This window comes from Protopterus annectens, chromosome 7.part0, assembly GCF_019279795.1.
Source record: "Protopterus annectens isolate FY-2018-M chromosome 7.part0, PAN1.0, whole genome shotgun sequence".
NCBI classification, from domain to species: Eukaryota; Metazoa; Chordata; order Ceratodontiformes; family Protopteridae; genus Protopterus; species Protopterus annectens.
Window position 1 is genome coordinate 1961862804 of NC_056739.1, and position 27388 is coordinate 1961890191.

At 41.1% G+C, this 27388-nt stretch overlaps 1 protein-coding gene across 1 annotated transcript in view; it reads right to left on the reverse strand.

The window, feature by feature from the left end:
* Positions 1-27388, reverse strand: part of IGF1R (insulin like growth factor 1 receptor) — a 1987642-nt gene that overhangs the window by 154949 nt on the left and 1805305 nt on the right. Inside the window, exon 19 of the mRNA XM_044078384.1 lies at positions 21555-21684. Within this exon, the coding sequence (XP_043934319.1) occupies positions 21555-21684 (130 nt within the window). The remainder of the gene's footprint in view (positions 1-21554; positions 21685-27388) is intronic.

Below are 27388 nucleotides of genomic sequence, written 5' to 3' on the forward strand. Positions count from 1 at the left end.
AAATTACTCGATTCCCACCTTCCCCTTAACCTCATTCCACCCCTTGAATATTATTCTGCATGTATTGTTCCAATCAATTCCATTTACTTCTATGTAATTTGCTCTTTCCCTTCTCTAAAGATCTCCCCTCCAGTTCTTAATCGCTTTTATGATGTTCAAAATTTCAGTTATAGTGAAGGAGAAAACATGATCCACAACAAGTGAACCTGAGATGCAGCCCTTAAAATAGAAAGCTGGAAAAATACCTCAGATAGCATAGGTGCTGCCTCAGACAGTACAAATATATTTTTTTATTTTTAACTATCCCAATAAAAGAGGGCCACCAAGAAAAAGAATGGTGGTCAGTTTCTCTAATACAATACTTATTCCTTTATTCAGACATATACTGGTAATGAGAGTCCGCGGTGGTGGTGCTGCGGTAGCGTTGTCGCCTCACAGTGAGACACTGACCGGTTCAACTCTCAGCTAGAGCGTCTTCTGCATGGAGACATGCGTGAATGGGAGTTCCTTCGTTGAAGGTTGTGCATCAGGGCTGGCAACTCAATACGTAAAAATCAACTGACAATCATTAGCGGACCGGAGTTCCGCTGTGGCGACCCCTAACCGGGAAAAGCCAAAAGACACAACAACTGGTAATGAGAGTCATCGCACTCATTCATAAGAGAGGATTCTAAAGCAGTACTTTCAACAGGCCTAGAGAGGGAAGCTAACATTCCCTGCATAGCCGCAGGAAAGGAATCTAACTTGCAGTGTTTGGTGAAGGTGCAGATGAAGGTCTGTGCAGTTGCCTCACAGACAGTCTGGGCTAACACATTCATGAAGAAAGCTGCAGTAATGGCAGCAGCCCTCACAAAGTGAGACACCTGCTGTCTGGAGTGAGCCCTCACTTTTCCTTATTTTGATTTTCCACAACAGTCACAGGAAAAGGTACCACTGTTTACTAATGATTTGATGATGAGATTTTTTTTTTTTTTTTATACTGGTCTGCCAAGTTTCCCTATTTTAAAGAAAATGAACAGCTGGTAAAGCTTTCTAACCTCTTTGTATCCAGATAAATAATATCTGAGCTTATTATGTACATGTAGAAAATGAAGTGATCCCCATTCTTTTGAGGTTTTGGAAAGAAAAATGGTAATTGAACAGCCTGGTCCTGAGCTACTTTGAAAACCACTTTGGGAAAGGAGGAGTTTGCTCTTACGCAGACACTTCATTCTAATGGAAAATAGGGTAGGACTCAAATACCATAGGGGCTTGCAGCTCAGAGATCCTGTCAGTAGAAGTGACAGCTATGAAAAAAATGGTTTTCCATGGCAAAAATTTTAATGCAGTCAATAGTTGCCACAAAAATGTTACAGAGTTAGCTTTCGGATGACAAAGTTAAAGTCCCATGATGGACAGATTGATTTCCTAGGAGGCAGGTTAAGTACTTGGTTGAGGAACAGTTTGAAAGGCTAGTGGAAGGAGAGGAATCCATGAATCTGAAAAGTGAAGGTTTACACCGGTGTAAGCCAATGTGGTGTTAAACAAGGAGGTAAAGCAGGTGAGGACCTATTGAAGCACTGGCTTCTGGTGTGAGTTCTGAGAAGACATCCACACTACAGGAAGAATTTGCCTCAGACAGGGCTTTCTGGCAATGCAATTGTGCACACTTTACAAAATGCCCAGCATCTCTAGTAGGAAATTGTGTAAATTGGGAATTAGGGAACTAGCCTCTAGGCAATCAATTTGAGGATGCTGTTGTGATGACCACTACACCTCCATGTTGGTCAACAAAGTGTAAGAGAACGGTTTGATGAAATGCTCCTCTTACTTTAACTGAAGCAGGAGGGAGAACTATAAGTTGTATACTTACCATAATTTGGCACCTGTGTTGTTTATTTTCATTCTTCAAAAAGGGGAAGAACAAGTGGCAAAAAAATAAATTATAACCAAAGAAAAAGCACCCCGGAAGAACACTGAAGGCAAAGTTTATTAGTCCAAAACTAACGCACGTGTTTTCAGCTTGCATTTCAAGGATTCGTGTTTTGGACTAAAACTTTGTCTACAGTAATTCCGGTGCTGGTTGTTCTTCCAGGGTGCTTTTATTTGGTTCTATTTTCATTCTTCCTCACCAATGGGTCTGGATCCGATCCTCGGATCCAACTTGGCCATATACACATGACTTTGGATCCATCTCTCAAGCTCCCTCTACCCACAATATTCTAAACTATCTCCAACACCTCAGACAGAGTTTGCTGCCTAATCGCCTATTTATAATAACAGACAGATATAGACATAAGAAAGGTCAGGGGTCAAACCTGGAACTGAATGGTTCCAATACTGAATGGTACAAACATAGTCTAATAGATACTTCTAGGAGTGCCAAGGATGGGGGAATGGATGGGAGGAAAGGTGTGGAGGAATAAAAATGGACAACACAGATGCCAAGTACATAACTTATAAATTTGATGATGTCCTTTTCATTTTTCCTCACCAGTGGGACAGAATCCTCAGCTACATAGCCCTTGGGAGGCCCTCATGGAAAGACATGCTGGAGCACTGTCAAAACAAAAGAAGCTCTGCTTCTGGAATCAATGTCTAATTTGTAATGTGTAACAAAAGTATGACTCGTTTACCAAGTGGCTACAGCACAAACATCATCAATGGAAGCCTCTGACCAAAAAGCAGATGAAGTAGCCATAGACCGAGTGGAGTGAGCTCTAGGGAGTCGTGGCAAATCTAGTCCTTTTTGAGAATAAACCAATGACATAGTCAGTAACCCATTTGGCTAGTGTAATTTTAGATACTTCCTGACCAAAGCAGTTAGGGGAAAAGGATACAAACAAGTGATCGAACTTCCTGAACTGCCTTGTCCTGTGAGGATAAAAAACATAATTGTCTGTGCACATCAAGGAAAGAAAGCATGTATTCTTCCTTATTTCTAAATTTTGGAAAGAAAAATGGTAATTGTATGGACTGGTTAATGTTACTTTCCATCCCCACTTTAGGAAGAAAGGAAGGGTTGATCCACAGAGACACCCTGTCCTTAAGAAAAATAAAGTGCTGAGGCTTAGCTGATAGGGCTGGAGCTCAGAAATTCTTTTTGCTGAAGTGATAGCTACTAAAAAGATAGTTTTCCAAGAAAGAAACTTCATATCACATCTGTCTGCCAGTTCAAAGGTTTTCTGAGTTAATCCATGAAGGACCAGACTAAGGTCCTAAGGAAGAGAAGGGTCCTTTATTGGGGGTCTCAGGAGAAAGACATCTTTCATGAAGGCTCTACACAATCTGGATGAAGCCAGGGAAATTGATTTGCTTCCAGGACGGAAATTAGAAATCATTGCCAAATAAAGCTTAACTAGCTCCTTGTTTAAAAAGAATTGTTAGAAAGAGAAGAATGGACAGAGTTGGTGCTGAAAAAAGGTTGGTATTGTGGTAAGAGGCCCACAGAGAAAAGCTTTTCCGTTTGCTTCTGTAGACCTTCTTGGCAGAAGCCTTCAGGGAGGCCAAGATAATCTCACAGACTGAGGAAAGTAAGCCTGGACTGTAACTATTACTGGAAATGGAGAAACCATGTGGTTAACTTGAGAGCATGGAGATTGGGCTGTTGAATTCTCGATGCATGAGACAGGAGATCCTGAGTGGGTTCCAGTACCCATGGAGGATATCTCAAGTGAGACTGTAGGAAGGGGATCCATACTTGTCGAGGCCAGAAGGGGGAAATGAGGTTGACAGAGCTCTTCAGCCAGCTTGCTTTCTGTAAGAACTTCGGAATCAGAGGAAGAGGAGTGTAAGCATACAGAAGACCCAGGGGGCAATCGTGAATCATAGTATCTCTCGGTGACTCCCCTGGACGGGGAATTGGAGTGAAGTACTTGCTGCAATTGTTGTTGAGGGGTGAGGCAAATACGTTACAGCAATGCTGGCCCTAGCAGCTGAAGACCATATTCGCTACTGATTGACTGACTGACAGACTCGTCATGTGGCATCAGAATGGATCTGCTGAGCCTGTCTCCTAGTGTGTTGGTTTTCCTCGGGATGCGTGTTGCAATAAGAAAGCGCTCTGAAGCAATCCCCAATTCCCAAACCCTCACGGTCTCTCTGCACAGTGGATAAGATCGGGTTCCCCTTGCTTGTTGATGTACCAGACTACTGACACTTTGTATGAACCGCAATAGTCCCTATATGAAAAACATCCTGAAATACTTGCAATGCTAGAAGGACTTCTCTCATCTGTAGTACACTGATATGCAACTTGGCCTCCAGAGGGGACCACGTGCCTTGGACCAAGAAATGGCCCCCCCACCAGAGTTGGGAGGCATCCATGGTCACTGTGGCAGCTAGGGGTGGAAGGGTGAATGATCTACCCAGAAACAGGCATCAGACTGAATCCACCAATGAATATGACATTTGAAGATTGGAGTGAGTCTTCTGGGAAATGATAGGGGCTGATACAGCATGGACTACTGTAGCACCAAGGTCCACTGAAGGATTCGCATAAAGATTCATGCTAGAGGGGCTAGAAGTATTGTCAGTTGACACTGACCCAGGGGGCTGTAGTACTAATCTTGCTGGAGGAGATGAGTGAGTTAGTACGGACTGAACATGATGTCTCAAAAGATGTGATGCGATGGACAGGTAAGGATGCTACCTGAGTTGTCATATCCAAGAGAGTCCCTATAAATTCCAACATCTGTACAGGGACTAGGTTTGACTTGGTTTGGTTTTTTGAGATACCTAAAGTGTGGGGAAACCTGGAACAAGTAGTTCCTGGCTTGTAAAAGTTGATGCATGAATGGGGTGGTGAGGAGCCAATCGTGATATGGAAACACCTGGAATCCCTTGAGTCTCAAGTGAGCTGCCATGACCGCATTTGCTAAACACCCTGGGGCTGTGGTGAGTCCAAAGGGCAGTGCTTTGAATTGGTAATGACTGGCTCCTATCTGAAAGTGTAGACGACTCTTGGACCAGCTGTCTATTTTTATGTGATAGTACGCATCCTGGAGATCTATACAGCACATCCAATCATCCTTGTGCAGAAGAGGCAGGATGGACTGAACTGTAACTATTCAGAACTTTGTTTTCTTTACTTACTGGTTCAACGTGTTCAGATTCAAAACGGGTCTTAAGTCCCCTGTTTTCCTTAGCACTAAAAAGAAGCAAGAGTAAGGTCTGAATCCTATTTGGTCAGGTTGGACCTCCTGCATCACTCTTATGTAGCAACTTTTGTATTTCTTGAGCTGCACCTTTCCTCTGACTAGGTGAAACACTGGGAAGTTTCCCCATTTTGGAAAGGACGGGGGGAAAGGAAACTGGTACGTAGTAACCTCTGGATATGATTCTTAGCACCCATGAATTTTTTGTAATATCTGTCCAGGCTCTAGGTGCAAAGAGAAACGACCCCAGACTGACTCCAGCGTTGGACAGTGCTTCAGAAGCGCTGACAGGCCCCATCTGAAAAACGTTCTACAGGCCACCTCTGCAACTAGGGTGACATCTTCCATTAAAATTTCCTCCTCTGCCTCTGGAGTTGTTATCCCCATTGAATCCTGGAAAGGTGAAAATGAAAAATGCTGCACACAATGAATCCGATGTTGCAAAAACAATCCAGTAAGAACAGAAGGTATATCGGAACCACAGCTGAGAATCACTAACAGTTGTTAGGCTTCATCAGGCTAAAATGACATCAACCAAATGACATCAACCAACCAAGTACTTCTACATAATATAAATAGAATAAACTAAGATCACATGATCTAGTGAACTTGTTTTTGTAGATGATGTAAGTAAAGTTTTAAAGTAAAATAATCATTTAACCTAGATGGAGTGTTAGCATTGAAACAGAATATCCATTTAGCTTCTTCGAATTCAGTTAAATCTTTAAGATTTTCAGCTCAGAGAGGCTTATTAATTACTTGTAAATTCAGAAATTTAAAAACATGCATAATGTCAGTTTTTTGACTTATGTCTATACAAATTGTTTGTATCAACTTGTCTCAATCTCAGATAAATGACTTGATATCCTTTTCTTCAATTTCCTATTTGTCTTTCCTACATAAAATGTTGCAGAGTTTACAAATCTGGCAGAATAGACATCATTCTTTGTATCACAATTTCCGTAAGAATTGACATGAAAATCTGTGTGTAGAACTGGATGTTGAAAGCTTTTAGATTTGTTATATAGTTACAAAAAGAACACTTATTGCATCTAGATTTTCCTTTCTTCAAACTTTTAAAATGAAGGCTTTGATCAAGGTTGGTCTTTATGACATAGTTCGTTCTTAAGGTTCTTCATTGTTTTGTAGCTAAACAGAGGTTTAGCTTCAAGCAAACCTCTTAACTGAGGTAACTTAGTGAGCAACGGGCCAATATCTTGCTATTTGTCTAACTAGCTTTATTTTACAATTGCATGTTAGCATACATTGTAATTTATTCTGCTTAGGAACATCAGAATGATCGGTAGTAATGCTCTTGCTTCATTGTCTCATTTGGTCATAATCTCCATTTTTATGTCATTGATTTGTAAGGCACTATACCCTCTACTAATAAAATCATTAGCCATGGAGACAAGCTGCTCATTCATTAAGATGTCAAAAGTGTTGAGCCTTGCTACTCTCAGCATTTGGTTTTTAGCAATGTACTTGTACATATGTGAGGGATGCGTACTACTGTGATGCAAATAGGTATTTGCCTTCATTGTTTTTTTATATATAATGTTGCTTCAATCTTTCCTTCTGTATTTTTAACCAATTTAATATCGAAAAAGTTAATCTCATTGGAGAAACTTTCTTTCTTAAATATAAGAAACTCCGTAGTGGATGAAATGTACTCATACAAGCAGTTCAGAGCTATCTCATCACTCTGCAAAATAATACATAAATCATTCACAAAATGTTTAAAAATTAGTAGTTGGTTGTTAAATTTGTCCAGTACATATTCCTTCTCCTATACAAACATGACAATGTTAGCATACATGTTTGCCATGGGTGTTCCCCATGCCAACACCTTTCTCTTGAAAGTAAAGATCTTTTTGGATGAGGAAAACATTGTTTGACACCAGACTCAATAGGTCACTGAAAAGATCAACATGGAGTTGTGTATAATCCGTATAAAGAAACTGAATGACTGATTGTATTATCATAGGATTATAGCAGATTACTAGGCTAATGGCTCTGGGGCCCTTTATCCCCAAAAAAAGAAACCTCATTATTACGTGGAATTCTGCTGAATAAAGAGTCAACATCAAGCATCACAAATAGTTGACTGGATAGTTTGTGGGCTAGTGACCACTGGGATATAAAATCATTCATGTCTTTAATAGTACAGGTTTTATATAAATACCTTTTTAACTCACTGTTCAGAAATTTTGAAATTGCTTTGGTCAACCAACCTCGAGCTGATACTACTGGATGCATCAATGGTTTCAAAAGGGATTTATGTACTTTTGCAGTCCTGTAGATGAATGGTATTATAGGTGAAGTGACCAACGGGTATTGTTTCAACTTATCATCTATCCATTTGTCTATAAACAAGTCTTGTATGCATCCCTGACTCTGTTAATTATTTGATGCAGTTCAGTCTGTGATATTTTTCTATATTCATCTGTGTCCAGCATACATTGTAGAGAAGTAGTAGGAAGTATTTAGAAAGACTATGCCACCACCTTTATCGGCTTCTTTTATTACTATGGAATTGTTAAAAAAAACAGGTTCACTAGACCATGTGATCTTAGTTTATTCTATTTATAGAAGTACTTAGTTGTCTGATTTAATTTTAGCCTGATGAAGTCTAAATGGTGAATGTTTTAACTTGTGTTTTTAACACTTTTTAACGCTTAGATTTGAGTGCAATAAAGTAATAAAGTTGATTTACGTTTTAACAGCTGTTAGTGATTCTCAGCTGTGGTTCCGATATACCTACTCTTCTTATCAATCCTGGAGAGGTCCCGGAGATTTTTGGAACCACATCTTCTTACCACCTCATTGGTTTCTACAGAATGTCCTACAACAGAGTCTTTCCCTCTTGTTCGCTGTGGGTAAGCATGTCTAACTGAACGCCCAAACAAAGAAATGCCATCAAAGGGGGCATTGACAAAGGACGTCTTGAAGGGCTCCACAAAATCCCAAAGCAGCATCCATGCATGTCTCCTTATGGTGATGCCTGAACCGGCTGCTCATGAGGTATCTTCCACTGCATGGGAGATCAGCCTCATCGATGAATTAACAGTAGAGTGGCCAGTTGAGAGGAAGTCTTTTAAAAAATCCTCTGCAGACATGGACTCCAACAGTGTTTGATAATTTCTTAGTGAAATCTGTCTATAGCAGAGTGAAGTGTGCCAAGTAGTTTAACACCTTCAACATGAATGTAGCTGAGGCAAACACTCACTTTTCAAACCTGTCCATTGCTCTAGACTCCCTGTTCGGTGATGGAGAGAAGAGCTCTGCTCAGCTATCTCTTTCTTGGTGGCTGCTGTCACCACCATAGCATCAACTGGGACTCCCTTGCACCAGTGGGGTCCATCAGCATGAGGGACAAGAAATTTGCCTGGGTGCTTGGGAATAAGTTTGACAGTGTCCAGTTCCCTCCAAGCACGGTGGGAAACCAAGTCAATCAGTTCATCCACCAGGGAGGTCACCCAAGACGTAAATGGTCCAGAAATGAAAGCCTCCAAGAAACACTGATTCTTCAAGAGAAGGAGATTGAGAAGACCAGCCACCCTTCTGTTTGAGGATCTTGAGGACATCTGGAGATGTTATCGGGTAGTGATCTGGAGGATCCTTCTCCCTCATCAAAATCTGTCTCTTCTGTGACAGACTCCAAGGACGAGTCTATGTGCCTCCTCTTATGTGTCCTCTTCCAAGGAAGCTCTTCCATGGGGTGTCCAGGAGAGGTATCAGAAGAGGGGGGAATTCCTCTAGAGGAACTGTCTGGAGACTTCCCAGAACTGGCTGTTCCTGTAGAATAGGTCCAATGGGCTCAGGGCTCAGAACTCAGAATCAAAGATGGGAGATGGGTAGGATCCAAGACAAGAGAGGACAGTTCCCTGTGGAGAGAGAAAGCCCTTTCTACCACCTTGAATGCCAAACTACTATGGGATACCTCTCCCCCCTCCTTGCAGTCACAGCCTCTGAGGAAGGTAGGTCAGAGCTTCATCTGGATTCAAGCCTCAAGGGGAGAATCGGATTTGAAATGCCCAGGACAGAGTCTCCAAGAGGAAGGGATGGAGATGACAAATCTGGAGTCAACCCCAACTCCACGGATCCCAGAAATGCTCTGATCAGAGGGTATCAGAGCAGAACCGGTCAAGGACAGCACCAGAGTCGAAGAAGGTACTTTCGTGGATCCAACACCGAATGTCTCAGGGATCTCGCATCCTGGGACTCTGAAAGCACCGGTCAGACTGGAGGAGGAGAGCGAATGGACTTAGCAGTTGCACTCACGGATCCAGGAGGGGACCCCCATCTTGATCTGAGCCCTGAGAAATTTCTGCATCATCCTATCCACATTTGCCTCTGACAAACTCCTAGATCATCTGGAAGATGCTGTGGATGAGGGTCTGGTGTGTTTCTTCGGAGTATGAAACAGCTGAGTGGGCAGGGAAGGTGACATGTTTCAGTGTGTACCCTGGTTTACAGCCTTCTGCGACCTGAAGTAGATTTTGGATACAAGGACTTAGGATCTGAAAATGAAGAAGATGGCAAGGGTGAAATGACAAAAAGAACCAAATCTTTCAGATCCAATGAAGACTTTGGATCCAAGGAAGGCACAAGAGTTTTCGAATCCAAGGTGGTTGAGTTTGGGATCTTACACCCACAAGAAATGCACTTTTTGAAGCCAGTTGGTTTTTCCAACATGGCTAATGAGAAAAATACAGCATAACCAGTAAAGAAGGTTCACAACAACAAAATGTTAATTTTTTTAAACAATAGATTAAGAAAGGAAAGGGGAAAAGAATACCAGCTATGGTATACTGGAGACTGCCTAAAAAGCTAAAAAGAGATGTACCAACAATGGTACCAATATGACTCGAACTGAGTAGAAGTCAAGAAGACAGAAGAGATCTCAACGCCAGCGAAAAAATTTTAGAGGGAGGAAATGGACAGAAGAAGCTACAAGTTTAAAGGAAAAAGAAGCAAGTTTTAGGAGTAAAATGTAATTATTATAAGAAAAAGACTGCTTACTATACTCGAGAGTAGAACTTGTCTAAGCACAATGGCGGCAAACGAGATCCGAGATGTTGGGGATAGAATAGAGGATTATGGGTAGAGGAAAGAGCTCGAGAGCTGGAGCCAAAGTCTTATGTATTTGGCAGAGCTGGATCAGAGGATCAGATCTAGACCCATTGGTGAGGAAGAATGAAAAGGACATCATCAGATGCATCCATGGTTAACAGAGCTTAAACAGGACTGTTAATAAGAAATGCATTCCTCTTTCCTCTGGAAAAGGAAATAAGGCAAATGTCAGATTCCCACCACCAAATTTCAGGAAGAAAGCATTTGCTGCCTAAGATCCCTTGCAAGAGAATCCTGAAGAAAAGCTGTTGGCTTGGTACCTCAGAAGGGGAAGCAGAGAGACCAAAAAAACAACACAAATTCTCCACCAAACGAATTTAATGTGGCTTAGCGCCTCGGCAACATCAGCCTTCCTTGAGCACACAAAAAGTAATAAATACATACTCCCTTTTATAACAACCAGAATTGAATAATAACAATTAATTACTCAATTAATACATCAATTTAAAAAAAGACTTGTTTGTTTAAAGCAGCATTACATACAAAAGCAATAAATATATAACATGAAAAAACTAAAATATGTTACAATAAACATCTCCAGTTGACTTCTTTATTAAGACCACTAGGTGATAGTGTATTGTATTTCAATATATAAATAGTTTCTTTAAATAATAAAATATTTTTCAACAATCTATCATCTCCTTTTCTGACAAAAACTTTTTCTAAAATAGTGCACTCCAAAAAATTCAATTACTGTTATGTTGTTCCATAAAATGTGAAGCTACTGGACTTTCAATTGCTCCCCTTTTGATGTCACGAACATGCTCCTGCATTCTAATTTTAAATTTTCTTTTTGTTTCTCCCACATAACACAGGTTACAGGGGCACCTAAGGCAATAAATAACTCCTGTAGTATGACATGTAAATTGATTATTTGATATAAACCTAATTCCATTTATTTTATCAAAATATAATTTGACATATGAACATATATTACAAGAACCACAAGGAGTAGTACCATAAGGGCATAATGGATAACATAATTGATCCTTAGGATGAACATAATAAGCTTTAATTAATTTATCTCCTAAATTCTGTCCCCTTTTATATGCAACCTTTGGAACAATAGAAATAAATTTACACATGAATTCATCTTGTAAAAGAAATTTCCAATAATACTTAATATAGTCCCAATTTTTTTCACTTAATAAATTAAAAGTAGTCACAAAATAAATATCTTGTTTTTCTTTATTACAATTTTGTGAATATCTGTTAATTCTTGCATCTAAAAAGATAATCTCCTTACCAACTTTAACTGGAAAAAAATTCTCTGTATTATTGGTAATAACTCTTAATAATTTATCAATAGATTCTTTAATCAATTCCATACTGTAACCTCTTTGTAAAAACATCTTAATGGAATCATAAATATTATTTTCTAAATCTACTTCACCACTACATAGTCTAGATAATCGAACTCTCTCTCCATATGGCAACGACCTCAAAGTATGGGGAGGATGGCAACTCGTGCCATATAAGTATTGATTAAGCAGGTTTAAACTATTCGGGCTACCTAAAGTCCACTCTTCAAATTTTCCCTTAAAACTACCTTCCTCGAACTATACTACTGATCTAATCAGCGTATCCTATAATTAAAAAGATCATCTCTACTTGACTCCAAGTAGACTATTCTCTATCTGTTAAACGTAGCACTTGCTCCTACAGTACTTATTACCTTGATACGGCACTCTTGTCATAGATAGTACCCCAAAAAGGCAACCCCCCATTTCTCGGTCACCCACGTCCCCGGAATCTTTTTTAAAGTTTTTTGTCTATTCCTTCTAGCATGTCGAGGATCAGTTGCTAGTGTCCTCTCCTGCTCAGCTGGTGAACCTGGGAATATTGAGGCAATGTTACAATTGCCTCATGTACACAGACAACCCTCTCCTCCTCCCACAAAACACAAATACATGCGAGAGATGCAACTATACGGCCAAACTGGAGGCTGAGCTCTCTCAACATAGGACTGGCAAGACCAGTCAGGAGGAGAAGGTTACCACACACACTATAGACCCAGTCTCACATATTACCATTACAACCTCAAATCATACACATAAACACACAAAGACATACTCGGAGGCTCTGATCAAAATCTACCAAAACAGCAGAGGCCACCAAAGCAGACACCCAAACAACCACCACCTCAGAACACAACACCTGCAACACATAGACCTCACAGTCAGAGTGTCAAACAGTCACAGCCCTTAAGGCCAAACACAATGCCAGACACACTAGTCATTGGTGACTCCATAGTCAGACACACTGACGTCCCGCTCACCAGACTGAGTAAGGAGAAGGTCACAGTAAGCTGCCTGTCGGGCGCTAGAATCCGCCACATAACGCAAGCACTCAGGTCTCTCAACAGCAGGTACAAATATGATTCAGTCATTGTCCACGCTGGTGTAAACGACCTGAGACGCACCTCCTTGGACTACATGAAAAGAGACATTGAGGAGCTCTCTGATTATGTAGCCCAGACAGGTATGACCCTGACCTTGAGCAGTATCCTACCTTCACCAAGAATGATGCCACAATACAGAGATAAGATGATCAGCTTTAACAATTGGCTTAAACACTGGTGTCATTCAAAGGGGATCCAGTGTCTGTCTGCCTGGGATGACATGCTGGACAAGCCACGCTGCTTGCAAGGGACGGCTTGCACCTGTCACCCTGGGATTCCGGATATTGGCAAAGGCTCTTGCCACCCCATAGTGCCTTTTTAGGCAAGGCTCAAATTCTAAACCTACCACCCTAGAACACAAAAAGGAAAAAACTAAGGGTAATGCTGCTCAATGCCAGAAGTCTAAATCTCAAAATGCACGCACTCGAGGCCCTTCTCAGTATGGAGAACATCGATGTCTGTGCTGTGACAGAAACCTGGTTCAAGGCTCCTGAGAGCACCCCAGCTATCAGGTTTTACCTCATATCATGCGTTCCGGCCCCAAAATCTGGACAATACCAAGAAAGGAGGGGTATCCATATTCATCAAGGACACCCACACCTCAAGACTGGTGGCAACGCACGATGCATCGGAGACCATCCAGGTGCAATTAACCATAGGCAAGACTGCTCTGCAAATTGTAGCATGTTACAGGCCACCCTCACAAACTCAGGAACCTCACATGGCCTTCCTGAAAACACTAGAGGGGATAAATGTATCACCAAACACCATCATACTAGGTGACTTCAATTACCCTAATATAGACTGGGAACACTACTCAAGCCCAAACACCCTAGCCCAAAAGTTCCTGGAATTCATAAACTCAAATGCCATGGAACAACTAGTCACCATCCCCACAAGAGGAGATAACATACTTGATCTCATCATCACGAACATGGAAGCACAATGTTCAACACCGGAGGTGTACCCCTCACTGGTGAGATCAGACCACAAACTAATCTCGCTGGAGGTCCTCATCCCACCCCCACCTGAAATAAAAAAGACCACAGTAAAGAACTTCTCAAAAGCCGACTTCACACTTCTAAAGACTAGTGTGGTCTCCTTTAAGGCCCCCGAGCCGGCGGATAACAGTACTCAAGCCGCTGAATCACTTACAAATGCCTTCTACCAGCACCTGCAGGACTGCATGGATAAGGCAATCCCAAGCAAAACAAAGACTCTTTGTACCAAAGGCAAGCGTCCAGTCTGGTGGACCCCAGCCATAAACAAACTCTACAACAAAAGGAGGAAGCTACTACAAGATAGAGCAAAATCCTTAAAAGGTAAGACACCCTTGATCACTATAAGTAAAAAACTAAGAGCTCTCATAAAATCATCCAAAGCAAATTTCGAGAGAAAAATAGCTAAAGACTCAAAAGACAATCATAAGGCCTTCTTTAGCTATGTTAGAAACCTGGGAGGAAACTCCCAGATATGCTCAGAGCTAGTTCAAAATGATGTGAAGATTACTGATCCTACAGACATTGCCAACATACTGGCTGACAGGTTCAGTGCAAACTTCTCCCCTCCCCAAAAGGAGAGATATCTATACCAAGCGATTGCAGCCCCCAAACATCTCCAGCGCCCAAGTGAGAACTGCTCTCTCCAAAGCAAAAACACAGCATCCATGGGACCTGATGGTGTCCCCGGCTGTGTGCTCCATGAACTCAATGAGGAATTAAACCCACAGCTAGGACAGCTGTTTAATCAAAGTCTTACCTCTGGATACGCACTCCAGGAGTGGCGCACTGCAACTGTGGTACCACTTCACAAAGGCGGTGCCTCCACCGACCCTGGAAATTACCGGCCCATTAGCTTGACAAGCCTTATCTGCAAAGCCATGGAGAGGATCATAATGGACCTCATAAATAAAGACATAGGGAATTTGCAGACTTTGGATCCAACCCAGTTTGGCTTTGTCAAAGGCAGATCATGCCTTTTAAACTTGGTTGACTTTTGAAACAGTCACCAAAGCCATTGATGAGGGAAAGGCAGTCCATACAGCCTACCTCGATCTGGCTAAGGCCTTCGATACAATACCCCATTCGGGTATCATTGAAAAACTCATCAGCTTAAATGTCAACCCATACATCACAAGATGGGTTGCAAACTGGCTGAGTGACAGAACCCACAGGGTCAGAGCTGCTGGCGCCATGTCAGACTCAAAGCCTGTCACAAGTGGTGTCCCACAGGGCTCAGTCCTGGGCCCACTCTTGTTTGGCATCTACTTTTCCAAGTACAAGCAAACACAGGAGGGTTATGGCTGACAAAGTTTGCAGATGACTGCAAACTGGGCCATAGTAGAAAACACATCTGACACAGATATCCTTCAGAAGGGTCTCAAAGAAACGGATAACTGGTGCCAGAGCCACGGCCTAAAGTTAAATGCCAAAAAATGCATAGTCATACCCTTCGGGAAAAACAAGGTTACCCCTAGCTACCAAATAGGTGGCAATCCACTGAGCACAGAAGAAGTTATCAGGGACCTGGGGACCCAGGTTGATAGTAGTCTGTCATTCGACACCCATGTAGCTAAAGTAGTTAGGAAGACCTTCTACATTGCCCACCTTATCATGAAGGGATTCTCATCTAGATCAAGGGAGGTCATAGTCTCCCTTTACTCATCACTTATCAGACCAATGATTGAGTACAATGCCCCATTCGGAATGTATCTGACCCGACACTTGCAGCAGCTGGAGAGGCCACAAAAGTTCCTCACCAAAAGGATAAAGGGTCTCAAAAATCTGTCCTATGCTGCCCGACTGAAAGAACTCCAGCTCTATTCAGTCGCTTACCGCTTGCTCAGAGGTGACCTTTGCCTAACATACAAGGCCATGTCAAACCCAGATTTGATGAATATGCTTCACCTCAAAAAATCTAGATCCATCAGAGCCACAAGGGCGGGAGACTTAAACCTTGACACGGCTATTAATAGGACGTGCTGGAGGGATAGATTCATCACCCAAAGACTCCCTATGCTGTGGAACAAAATCCCGGTACATGTGAGGCAGAGCACCTCGCTGGCCTTGTTCAAGAGAAATCTTGACCAATGGATGGGAGATCGCAGATATACCCCAGGGATTACCTCAGTGTCACTGCTCGACAGAGGCACAGCAAAATAATGGGTATAGTTCCCCATACTAAAGGGGTGGCGTAAGCCACAAAACGATGGGCTAGGCTTGTAAATGCCCTCGGGCAGATAGCCTAGTATGAACCTATGAACCTATGAACCTATGAACCATCCACAAACTTACGATATACCGTAGTGGAAATTCGGTCATTGGTAACCTCTTATTAGAGAAATATCTAGATAATTTACTTTCTTACCATACTGTAAACCATCAAATTGTATATTATATTTATTATTATTTAAATCTGAAATAAACTGGTGTATAAATTCAAAACCTCCATTACAAAGAAAAATTTAATCATCTATGTAGCGAAAGTAAAGCAAAACATTGTGCTGAAAAAATATGTTGGTATAGATGTATTCTAACTCATATTTAGCCATAAATAAATTGGCATAAATGGGGGCAAAAGATGCCCCCATTGCTGTCCCTTTCAACTGATGATAGATAACCTCATTAAAACTAAAAAAGTTATTAGTAAGACAAAAATATGTCAAATCCATAATATAATGTGAAGTGGGATTATCTCCTAAAAAGTAACGCAACGCCTGTATACCATCTTTATGGCCAATATTGGTGTATAAACTAACATCCACACTGACCCAAAACATTTTTTCTGTCCATATAACATCTGAAATTTTATCAATGAAATCAAAAGAATCTAACATACGAATCAAGTTTTTCTACAAAAGGTAACAGATAATTATGTATAACAATACCCACATTACGTGAGAAATAATTAGTAGCAGAAACAATAGGACGTCCCGGAGGACTCACTAAACTCTTATGGAGCTTTGGGAGACAATAAAAAGTAGCTAAATTACAATTATCAACACAAAATTTCTTATCAAAATCATTTTTAGAAAAATAACCTAGTCGTACACCTCTTTCGATTAATACAGTATATTCTTCCATAGCATTTAAGTATGTGTTTTGATCACTTATTTCATATGTCAAAGAATCACTCAGTGTTTCATACACATCTCAAAATATTGACTATGATGGAGCAACACTATTTTATTGCCTTTATCAGAAGGCTTAACAACTAGGTCATGTCTATTCATGAGTCTATTTAAAGCACACCATTCATTTTTTGTCATATTATAATTCCAGGAACTAGAATGACAAGAATTCAAAAGTTCCTTAATAGAAAAATGAACCATTTCTGAATACTGTGTGACAGTTTGATTAATATACGGTGGTAAAAATTTACTATGAGATTCAATTCCATCAGTATTAAGCATAGAATAAGCATTGGAATACATGGAGACTTCAGTTTCATCAGAAAAACATGAATAGAAACTATCCTCACTATTATCACTAGCTAAATCATTTATCAAACTCTTCCCATCTGTAAAAACATTACCTTGTGCAAAAAAACATTTCAAGTGTAATTTTCTAATAAACTTGAATATATCTTGTTTAAGTAAATGATGTCTTGGAATAACAGTGGGAACAAATTTTAAACCTAATTGAAGAACAGCTACTTCTTCACTGGATAATACACAGCCTGATAAATTAACAACATTAGAGATAGGCGAAAAGACAGTGTCCACAACATTAATTCCATCTACCTCGTTTAGATGCTTGTTTAAAGTATCCTTCACGCGCTGGAGAACCGGAGCCAGTACCCTTCTTCTTGTAGCCTCTCTTGGTGTTATTTCCATCGTTCCGAAAACGTTGTTGATGTGCTACAGGGTCCTGAGCCCCAGGTAAAGGAGGAAAGTCATGGGTTTCACCTTCAGAATCCGTAGTTTGACACAAACCCTCAGAAGAAGCAAACGAAACAGATAACTGTTTTTTATTAGTTCTCACCGTTTGCCCCGAACGGAAATTTTGTTTCTTTTTCCACAGGAAGGCCCGCCCACTGTCGTAATCACGTATATCTCTTTTAATTTTGGTAGATTTATATTGGACCTGTTCATTTTCATATTTATTAAGCTTTTCCTTTATATTAAAGAATATGTCATTAACTTTTGAATCACCTATCTCATGTAACAATTTGGAATGCATATTATGTAACTGCTCCTGTAGTCTTTGCAATAGCAATTGTTCCCTTTCTATCAGTATGTTGACCCATTCCATTGCACAGTTATGTGCTGCCGCTAACCAGCGATCTTTGAATACCAGGTCAACATTGTCGGAAGAATCGAAAGGAGTCGCTGGGCTTTTAAATGCCCTTAACCCTCGTGGAGCAATATCAAGTTCAACATATCTATTAAGTCCAAGTAAATTAAAGTGACAACACGTTTCTCTGAAAATCAATCTTTCAAAATCATATACGCTGTCCTGAATTTCTTGAGGAAATGTATCAGCGGTACGCCCACCAAGAGCTCCAAATGGGTTATGAAATTTCTGTTTCCTTTCTTGTATAAATTTGGAAATACATTCCGATGAAATAACTTCACTACTGGAAACAGCCGTGGGTAAAACTGATTTCATATTAGAAACAGCAATAGGTAAAACTGTTTTCTTACCACCCAAAGTGTCAGTAACTGATGAAGGAGCTTGTACAACAATAGAAGCATTAGATCCACCAGGGACATCAAGAGCTGTAGTCATCTCAGGTAAAGAAGAGCCAGATATCAAAAAATTATCCATAGTCTTTTGTGAGGTCATACCCGATGCACCTAGGATTCCCATGCCACCAGGAACCGGAGGGGTAACAAAACCATTCACAGAAGGAACAGAATTTTCCCGAAAAACTCTGGGAGTATTCAAGAGAGAATTCGAATCCATGAATCCAAAAAACAACCAGCAAAAGTCCAAAGGTAGAAAATACCAAAAAACAACACGAATTCTCCACCAAACGAATTTAATGTGGCTTAGCGCCTCGGCAACATCAGCCTTCCTTGAGCACACAAAAAGTAAAAATACATACTCCCTTTTATACCAACCAGAATTGGAAGACCTCAACTTCAAGCGAGTGACTAGGAAACTTATGGGTCCAGTTTCCATTTGTGAAGATTGGTGGATGCCCTTATTAGGTAGTCTGTTCAGCATTTTCCTCTGACTGGACGTAAACTTCCTGCAGGAGAAAGGTCTTCTGCAGGGCAAGTTTTCAGGTTATCTGTGCTAATCTGCAAAGCAGGTAATAGTGTGCGCCTTCTGTCTTATGCAACTCCTCACTATGGCATTATATAAAGTCACAGCTGAAGCTCTGTCAGTCTGTGTCAAGGAAATGGCTATAATCTAGAACCAGGTGTACTGGATATGCTAACAGAAGTCACTTACATTTTATTTTATTAATTTGTAACCAGATAAACACAGTGGACATAGGTGTCTCTTTTCAATGATGGCCTAGAAGCACTAAGTGACATGCCCTGAATAAGTAAATGGAGGGGGGAAGGAATCAAACTCTTCACCCTGGACTACAAGAAACAGTTTAACAGCTCAGGGCTTCATTCTGTGCTTACTGCTGCCACGTAGAAAGTACAGTTGTGTACACTTACCATAAATGTAGATGTTCGAGTGTATTCACTGTTGCAGTCATTACATTTGGGTAATCCTGCTGGCAGGTTGCCCTCAGTCGGCCTGAATTCCAAAGTCTTGGGTCCTGCTTCGGCTGTCGTCGCCCCTTCCCTGACGTCAGGGGTATAAAAGAAACAGCCGATGCCATTTTATTTAGTTTTTCTTGCCCCAGATGTCAGGTGCCCCCAAAAAGGGGGGGGGTCAAAATTTTTATCTATATATAAAATAACATGCAGCAAAATAAACTTTACCTTCATCCACCAGCAAATACACCACATATGTTGTATAAATCAGAGAAGGAAAGATAGGTTCTATCAGAAGAAAAAAGAGGGAATGGCGGGTGGGTAACCTGGACTACAACAGTGACTACACTGGAACATCTACATTTATGGTAAGTGTACACAACTGTACTATGTTCTTCGTGTTTCACTGTTGCAGTCATTACATTTGGGTAGATTCCCAAAGCTATGGTTGGGAGGCTGGAACTAGACAGCAGTAGGAGCGGCTATGAGGCCCTGCAGGACTGCAGTGGCAAAGCCTGCCCTGGATTTAGAGTAGCGTGGCAGATGATAATGCTTTGTGAAGGTGTGCACTGAACTCCAAGTAGCCGCCTCTAAAATGCCTCTGGTTGGTACTCCCCTGAGAAAGGCTGCTGAGGTGGCTGCAGCTCTGGTGGAATGAGGCCTAATGCCTTTAGGCACTGGCTTGCCATGGTGTAAGTAGCAGAAACGAATGCAGTTGCCTAAACACTTAGTAATAGTCTGCTTTGAGATAGGTTTTCCTTGTGATCCTGCAGCATATGCCACTAGTAATTGCTCTGTCTTCCTGAAAGCTTTGGTTCTGTCCAAGTAGAATCTAAGCGGTCTGTGTACGTCCATATAATGCAGAATTCTCTCCCCCTTATTCTGTGGTTTAGGGTAAAAGGTTGGCAGATGGATGGCTTGGTTAAAAGCCACACTAGACACTACTTTAGGCATAAATGTTGGGTTTTTCCTCGGGGAGACCCTGTCTGGATGAAAAATTATGAAACGTTCCACAGCCATGAGCGCCTGTAGCTCTGAAACTCGTATTGCAGAAGTAACTGCTAAGAGCAGAACTGTTTTTCAAGATAAAAACTTCATATCAGCAGTAGCAGCTGGCTCAAAAGGAGGCAGGGTGAGCTTTTCCAATATATAGTAGAGGTCCCATGCAAGTATTGGTAGTTTCCTTGGGGGCCTTAAATTTTTGGCTCCTCTGAGGTACTGCCTTAAGAAAGGGTGAGAAAAAAGTGGTGGCTCTGTGTTGTAATGAGTCGAAATGGCAGAGGCATGAATTTTAATTGATGAAAAAGATAGGCCTTTGTCCAGCATCTCAGTTAAGTATTGCATACATACGGATCATTTTTTTCCAGCTGAAAGATAGGGCGTCCACTTTCCATACTTGTCTGTGATAAGTCCTTGTGCAGAATCTTTTTAGTTGGTAATTGAGAGGGGAGGCAAATAGATCTATGTCTGGGCATCCCCATTTCCTTGTTATCATGCTGAAGATTTGTGGATCCAGCTTCCACTCGTGGGGATCCATGAGGTAAATGAAGTAAATGTTAGTTTTACAGTGATTGCTGGTAAAGACCTTGCACTGTAATGGTACAAAAGCTGAAATAAGGATGGCTTCCCAACACGAATGACCATCTATGCCTGCTACCAAAACATTCTTCATATCACACAACTACCAATCTAAGTCTCCAACAACTCTTGAAAACGCAAACGCTCAGAAATTGAAAGCAGTCCTCACACTAACTACAAACAGAATCCTGTGCTTTTATTTGCTCCTGCCACTCAATCTGGGAGAAACATACTAAAACGGAAGGCTGACCATCTTGGCAGTATGGGAATCTAGTACTGACATTACAAACTTGTAAATATAACTTAAAAAAGCCTGGATACCACCTTATACATTATGAAAAATTCTTACATAACTACACAACATTCTGTGGATACCTTACACATTATGAAAAATTCTTACATAACTACACTACATTCTGTGGTGATGACAGCAGTTGGTACCAAAATGACAGTGGAAGGGAAAATACATTGCCACCTTCTGTATGAGCACTAAATTAGGGTTTCACATTTTTTCAGATATCTCCCTCTTCCTGACAATCTACTTAAAATTCATCTATACAGCAGTTCAGAAGTATTGTGCAAAAGGTTATTTTATAAATAAAAACCTCTCTGAATACAAAATTAAAAAAGTGTTAATTCTTACCAGACATCAGAGTTGGTTGTGAAAACACCATCCTTCAGTGATTCAGGAGACATCCAGCGCACTGGCAGCAAACCTTTTCCTCCTTTCCGATAATAATCTGTCTCATAAATGTCTCTTGTCATTCCAAAGTCTAAAAAAAAAAAGTAAAAACTTAAAATATAAATGTCAGTTACAAGGAAAGTAATTAAAAGAACTATACAGAGGTGTTTGCAAACAGTCTTAAGTAAATGAAAAACAATTACAGACAAGGAGGTGAGAGTTCCACTTGGACTGAGTTTTTATATGACCTGCTGCCAAAGCAAGCACAAAATCTGTTATGCACTTTCGATAAAAAAGAGCTAAAAAGTCAAACTATAAACATTAATGCACTATACATACCCAAATACATGTTTTGTGATAGTCTAACATACTTTCAGCTACTTGCCGCATTCTGCTAACTGCAGACTATGGATATCTTAGAACAAACTACCTTTCAAACAACTTGCTAGTATATTTAATGTCTGGGTGAGTAGCTAATTATTTACAGCTGCTTTTCTATCATGTAACATAGTATCTGAATGAAACGTCAACTACTGCAATGCAAATTATCATTACGCAGAAAAAGCACAGAAAATGTAAACAAATGAAAATAAGCAAACTGTAGCAAAGTACTGAAAAACTTTATTCAACGAGGGGCTCTAGGAGGATGTTCCATCAATGCAGAACACATGGTGTATCTTGCAAATGAGCATAAACATGAAATGTGCTGCAGCATCTCTAAAGTCATATATTCTTGCTACAGCACTGTGGATACAATAAACATGTCCGCGTACCAACCAGAGCCCCATTTTTTTTTTCATAAACTGGCATTAATATGCAAGTATGCTGAGACAGTACTCCAAGGGATGCAGAAGGGGGCAATACAGCAATAATTTATATGGTTAATACATCTGTACTTCATTTCCATGGAAAATGTGAGTTCTTCCTCTGCAATTCTTTAAAATGAAGATAGAGCACCTTTCACTTTAAAAACTACTTCCTTAAAATCCACAAAAGAACAAATAATTCTGTATTGTTTACTCTGCTTTCCACTCTTATGAAACAATTCAAGAAGGAATAAAATAATTAATCAAAGACGAGGCACAACTACTACTGACTGCGATCTGACGCAGGGAAATTTAAAAAGGCTCTACTTAGTAATACAAACACAATGCTTTAGCTTGAAAAATAAATTAGTTTGGCACAAAAGTCTCCAAAATGCATGTCAGGGTAACCTCACTGTAAGACATTAGGGGCAGCTGTAGTACACTTCTTTCCCTTTCCCTGCATTTCTAGAGGCTCATTAAAAATGCTGTGCATAAGAGCAGACGGTTACATGGCAGTCATGATACAGAGAAAATACGAATCCAGAAGGAAACTTTGGTTTACTCAACTATTTCTTTTTTTTTTTAATTAGATCACGCAACTGCTGTCCTACATGCTGTGAAATGCTAGATATTAACAGTATGGAGGACACACCTTGGTTTTCATGCCACTATGGTACAACATCCATTCCACCCAGGCTAAGCTAAGCTGTAGCAGACATTAGGAAAGCTCTTGATTTCTAAGGAAACAAAGTACCAGCTGTTTCACAAAAATACACTTTTACACTGGCTGATCCCCAAAAAGGCAAAAGTGTATGGTAAGCCCCAAAGACAACGCACACTGGATCCATAGGTTCATAGGTGTGTACTAGGCTAATGGCCCAGGAGCCTTTACAAGCCTACCCCATAGACGTGCCCTGGCATTGTGCCACCATACATTAGTTCCCAGTGCCTCTATCAAGTAGAGCCACTGCTGTGAGCTCCGGGGTGAACTTTCTATTTCCCATCCACTCATCAAGATTTCTCTTGAAGAGGGCCGGTGAGGTATCCAGCTAGAAAGATCCTGGTGAAATACAGAAATACAAATATAAAACTATCTACAAACCTTCATTTTCAAGGCATCAAGACAGATATGTAAATTAAGACTAATAAATGAATGAAAATGTTTCAGAAGAACAGCAGTGATGCCCAGGCTAAAATTCGTTAGGTTTGCTACCAGATGATTTGCATGGGACAATTTAGATTTTTAGCCTGAATCCTACCACCTGCAAAAAACCCGTGTGGGAAATGAAATTAAATGTCACAGTTTTTTAACACATTCCCAGCAACTCTGCATTACTCCCCACACCATAATCAAACTGAAATGTGAACTGGATGCATAGCCTGAAGATTAGTCTTTAATAGCAATATACATTACAATATAATGTTTTTAGTCTTTAGAATTTTGACAAAGTACTGCATTTAATGATGGTCAGAAGATGAAAAAGGCTGTCGACAAAATGTCCCTAAAATCTGCAGACACCTGAAAAATAAGAATCTCTAGATGCCCTTCTATATCACTGTTGCAGTATTCTTAACATTAGGGATCTCCTGCACAGGGCAGACCGCCGTTTGGACAGTATACCAAAGCCTAATCATCTTGTATGTGCCACACCATATGTCACACACATGGTCCCCGCTCAGAACATAGGGCATAAAAGTGACGTATGGATGCAGTTACGCAGAACTACTTTGCTGCCAGTCCGAATGCAATTATTGCTCGTTGGTCTGAACACCTTGTTGCTCTGATGAATACCTAGCTATCAGGTAAGTGCTCCTTTGGGGTTGCTTTTTTTCTTTTCTTTGGTCGTGTACTTTATTTTGCTTGCCTAGAGAGTTCATGTCATTCAAGAAGGGAAAATGTCAGTGATGGAGGCAGAATCCCCATAAGGATTGCCACGAATAGTGTCTCTCTTGTTTGGGTGGTCCCCATGACCATACTTCTTGCAGTATCTGTAAAGGCATCTGTGCCTAAGACACTTAGAAGCCGTTCATCTTCCCTGGCAATTTATCTTGAAAACCAATGGGTTGAACAGTTAGCTCAGGGTAACACAGTGGAATCCTTTAACCCCAAGATACTCCCACTAGGTAAAAAGGTGGCCAAGAAGTCTTGGTCCAATTCTTTAGCTGACCAGTCTCCATCGGCTGTCCCTCTAGAAGTGGGTAATAGCTCTGTAGACCATTTGGCATCTAAATAGGATTCCTCTGCCATGACCCCATTGGAGGCTGGCATGGCTCCATCTTTTCACGTGCTTCTGAGACTTCAGGAGTCTCTTCTGGATGTTAAGGGGGAACTGTGGTTGATTATCTTGGTGTGTCCTACAGGGATTCTGCAGATATTGGTCAGGGAAGCAGTTCCTGGTTCTCTTATTTAATCTTGCCAAGGGCCGGAACCTCCAGTATTTGTTAGGGCTGATGTCCCTTCCAAGAAAAGGCAAAAGACAAAGACATGCATCTGGAGCATTTCTCCCTGGGTCTTCCCTGAAAATAGGCTCTGTCGTACTTGGACTTTCCCGGTCAATAAATGTCAAATAATTAAATGTTTCAGTCCATCCTATGGATCCTCAAAGTGAATGGCGAAGAGTTTACTCTGGGCTTGTTTTCTGCCTCGGTGGCGGAAGTCTCTCCCTCCTTTTTCAAGGATTCCTCAACCTCCTCTACGCAACTTCCTCATTTCTCAGAGGTTCTAGGGATCCTGGGTAACCAAGGAACCATTCAACCCTTTTCCCCCTTCTCAAGTGGGAAATTATTTTTATTCCGGGATGTTCCTGGTTCCTCGAAAGGAGGGCACTTGGATACCTATTCCAGATCTCTCTCTGCTCAACACCTTTCTCAATGTCCCTTCTTTTTGGATGCTTACTCTTTAAACCCTGCTTCATCTTTCACTACACCCCAGGCTTTTCTGGTTTCTCTGGATCTAAATGCTAACCTTCATATCCCTATTCACACTCTATTCAAGAAGTTATGTTTCTCTGTTTCTTCCTTTCATTTTCAGTTCTCCGCTTTGCCCTTTGGCCTCTCTACTACACCAATGGTATTCACAAAATGCCTAGCTCCTGAGATTGGCTAATGCAGGCTCCAGGGCATTCAGATTTTTCCTTGTCTAGATGATTTATTTCAGGTGCCTTCGCCCACTTGCCTGTTACAGGATCTATAGTTCAGTATCTCTCTTCTTCAAAGTCTGAGGTACTCCATGAACTTCCAATAGCCTGTCCTGATCTCAAGATCATGTGTTTCTGGGATGCAGTATTCAGACAGTGCCAACGTTGGCCTCTCTTCCACCCCAAAAGTTTGGTCAATGACAGCCTTCTTTCAGTCTCTTCTTCTTCTGCCAGCCAGAGAGTTTCTTCAGCCCTGGGATTCATGTGCTCTTCTATTCCAACGCTCCCACTTGCCAGACTGCATATGCAAAAGCTTCAGTAGTACCTCAAAGTTTGGCTACAGCACTGCCATCCTATGGATTTCAGTGTACCTCTCTCCTTCGTTGTCTAAAGAAGGAATCTGAGTGGTGGATTCAACAGTTTGCTCTCACCCCAGGCCTACCATTTCAACCTTAAGTCCCTTCTCAAGAACTGTTCACTGATGCTTTACACATGGGGTGGGGGCTTCATTTGGTCACCTGAAAGTTCAGGGTCTGGCCCCCCATCTGAAGTCAGACCATATCAACATCAAAGAGATAAGAGCTCTGACTCTTTCCCTTCAAACTTTTCACTCCATGTTCTCTCCAGGTCCCTAGAAGGTGTACACAGACAATGCTTCAGTGATGTGGTATGTCAACAATCAGGGAGGCACAAAATCTCACCTCCTATGCAGGATGGCTCTTAAGGCTTGGGATGTGTTTCTCCATTATCAATTTAACTTTTCACGCAGTATACATTCCTTCAGAGCACAACCTGTTGGTAGAATCACTGAGCAGGTCCAGAACAAAGGCTCAACAATGGATTCTTCACAGAGATGTGTTTTCTGGACATTGGCCATCAGTGGGGTATTCTCAGGACAGGGATGTTTTGTTATGTTCTTCCTCCTCTTCCTCTACTTCCAAAAGTCCCACAAAAGATTTAGCTGGACTCTCCAAAAATCTTGTTGGTGACTCCCTTTAGGACAAGACAGCACTGGTTTCCCCTTCTTAATGTATCTGCCCAGGGACAATCACCATAAATTACCTCACCGATTGGACCTCACACAGGACAAGGGGTTTCTAGTCCATCCTCACTTGTCCACTCTTCAGCTGACACTATGGATGATGGGGTTTGATACCTTTCAGGAACCTCTTTTTGAGGCCAAACAATTTCTTAAAGGTGTACTGCACCTTAGGATCCAAGGAAACCTATTCTTCCTCCTTGGGACCTGAATTCTGTTTCAGAAAAATTGACTCAGGCTACTTTTAAGCCTGCAGACTCTGCTTTTTTGCAACATTGTATCTGGAAACTGTTTTGTTGCTGGCACTTACTTCTGCTTGGAGGTTTTCTGAGCTCCACGCTCTTATAGACATTCCTCTTTTTTGTTTTTTCACAGGGACAGGGTGTCCCTCCGTATTAATCCTTCTTTTATGCCAAAGGTAGCAAATGAGTTGTCCTTCAATCAGCCTGTACAGTTCCCTTCCTTTTTCCCTTCTCCTCAGTCTGCCAGTGATAGGGTCCAGCATACCTCGGATTTGCACAGGCAGCTCAGGTGCTATTTGGATAAAATTAAGGCCATTTATAAGTCTGATGAGCTCTTTGTTTCCTTTCATCCCAGGACATTGGGTATGGCTGTTTCTAAGAAAGCCATCTCTTCCTGCATACCTAAGGCCATTTATTTTTATTCTTTTCACGGCAAATCTTTATCTACTTCTGTTAGAGCTCATTCCACCAGGGCTGTTACCTCTTCTGGTGCTTTCTTCAATGGGCTGGACACCAATTCCATCTGTGAAGCTGCTACTTGGTCTTCTGTGCATACCTTTACTAAGCATTA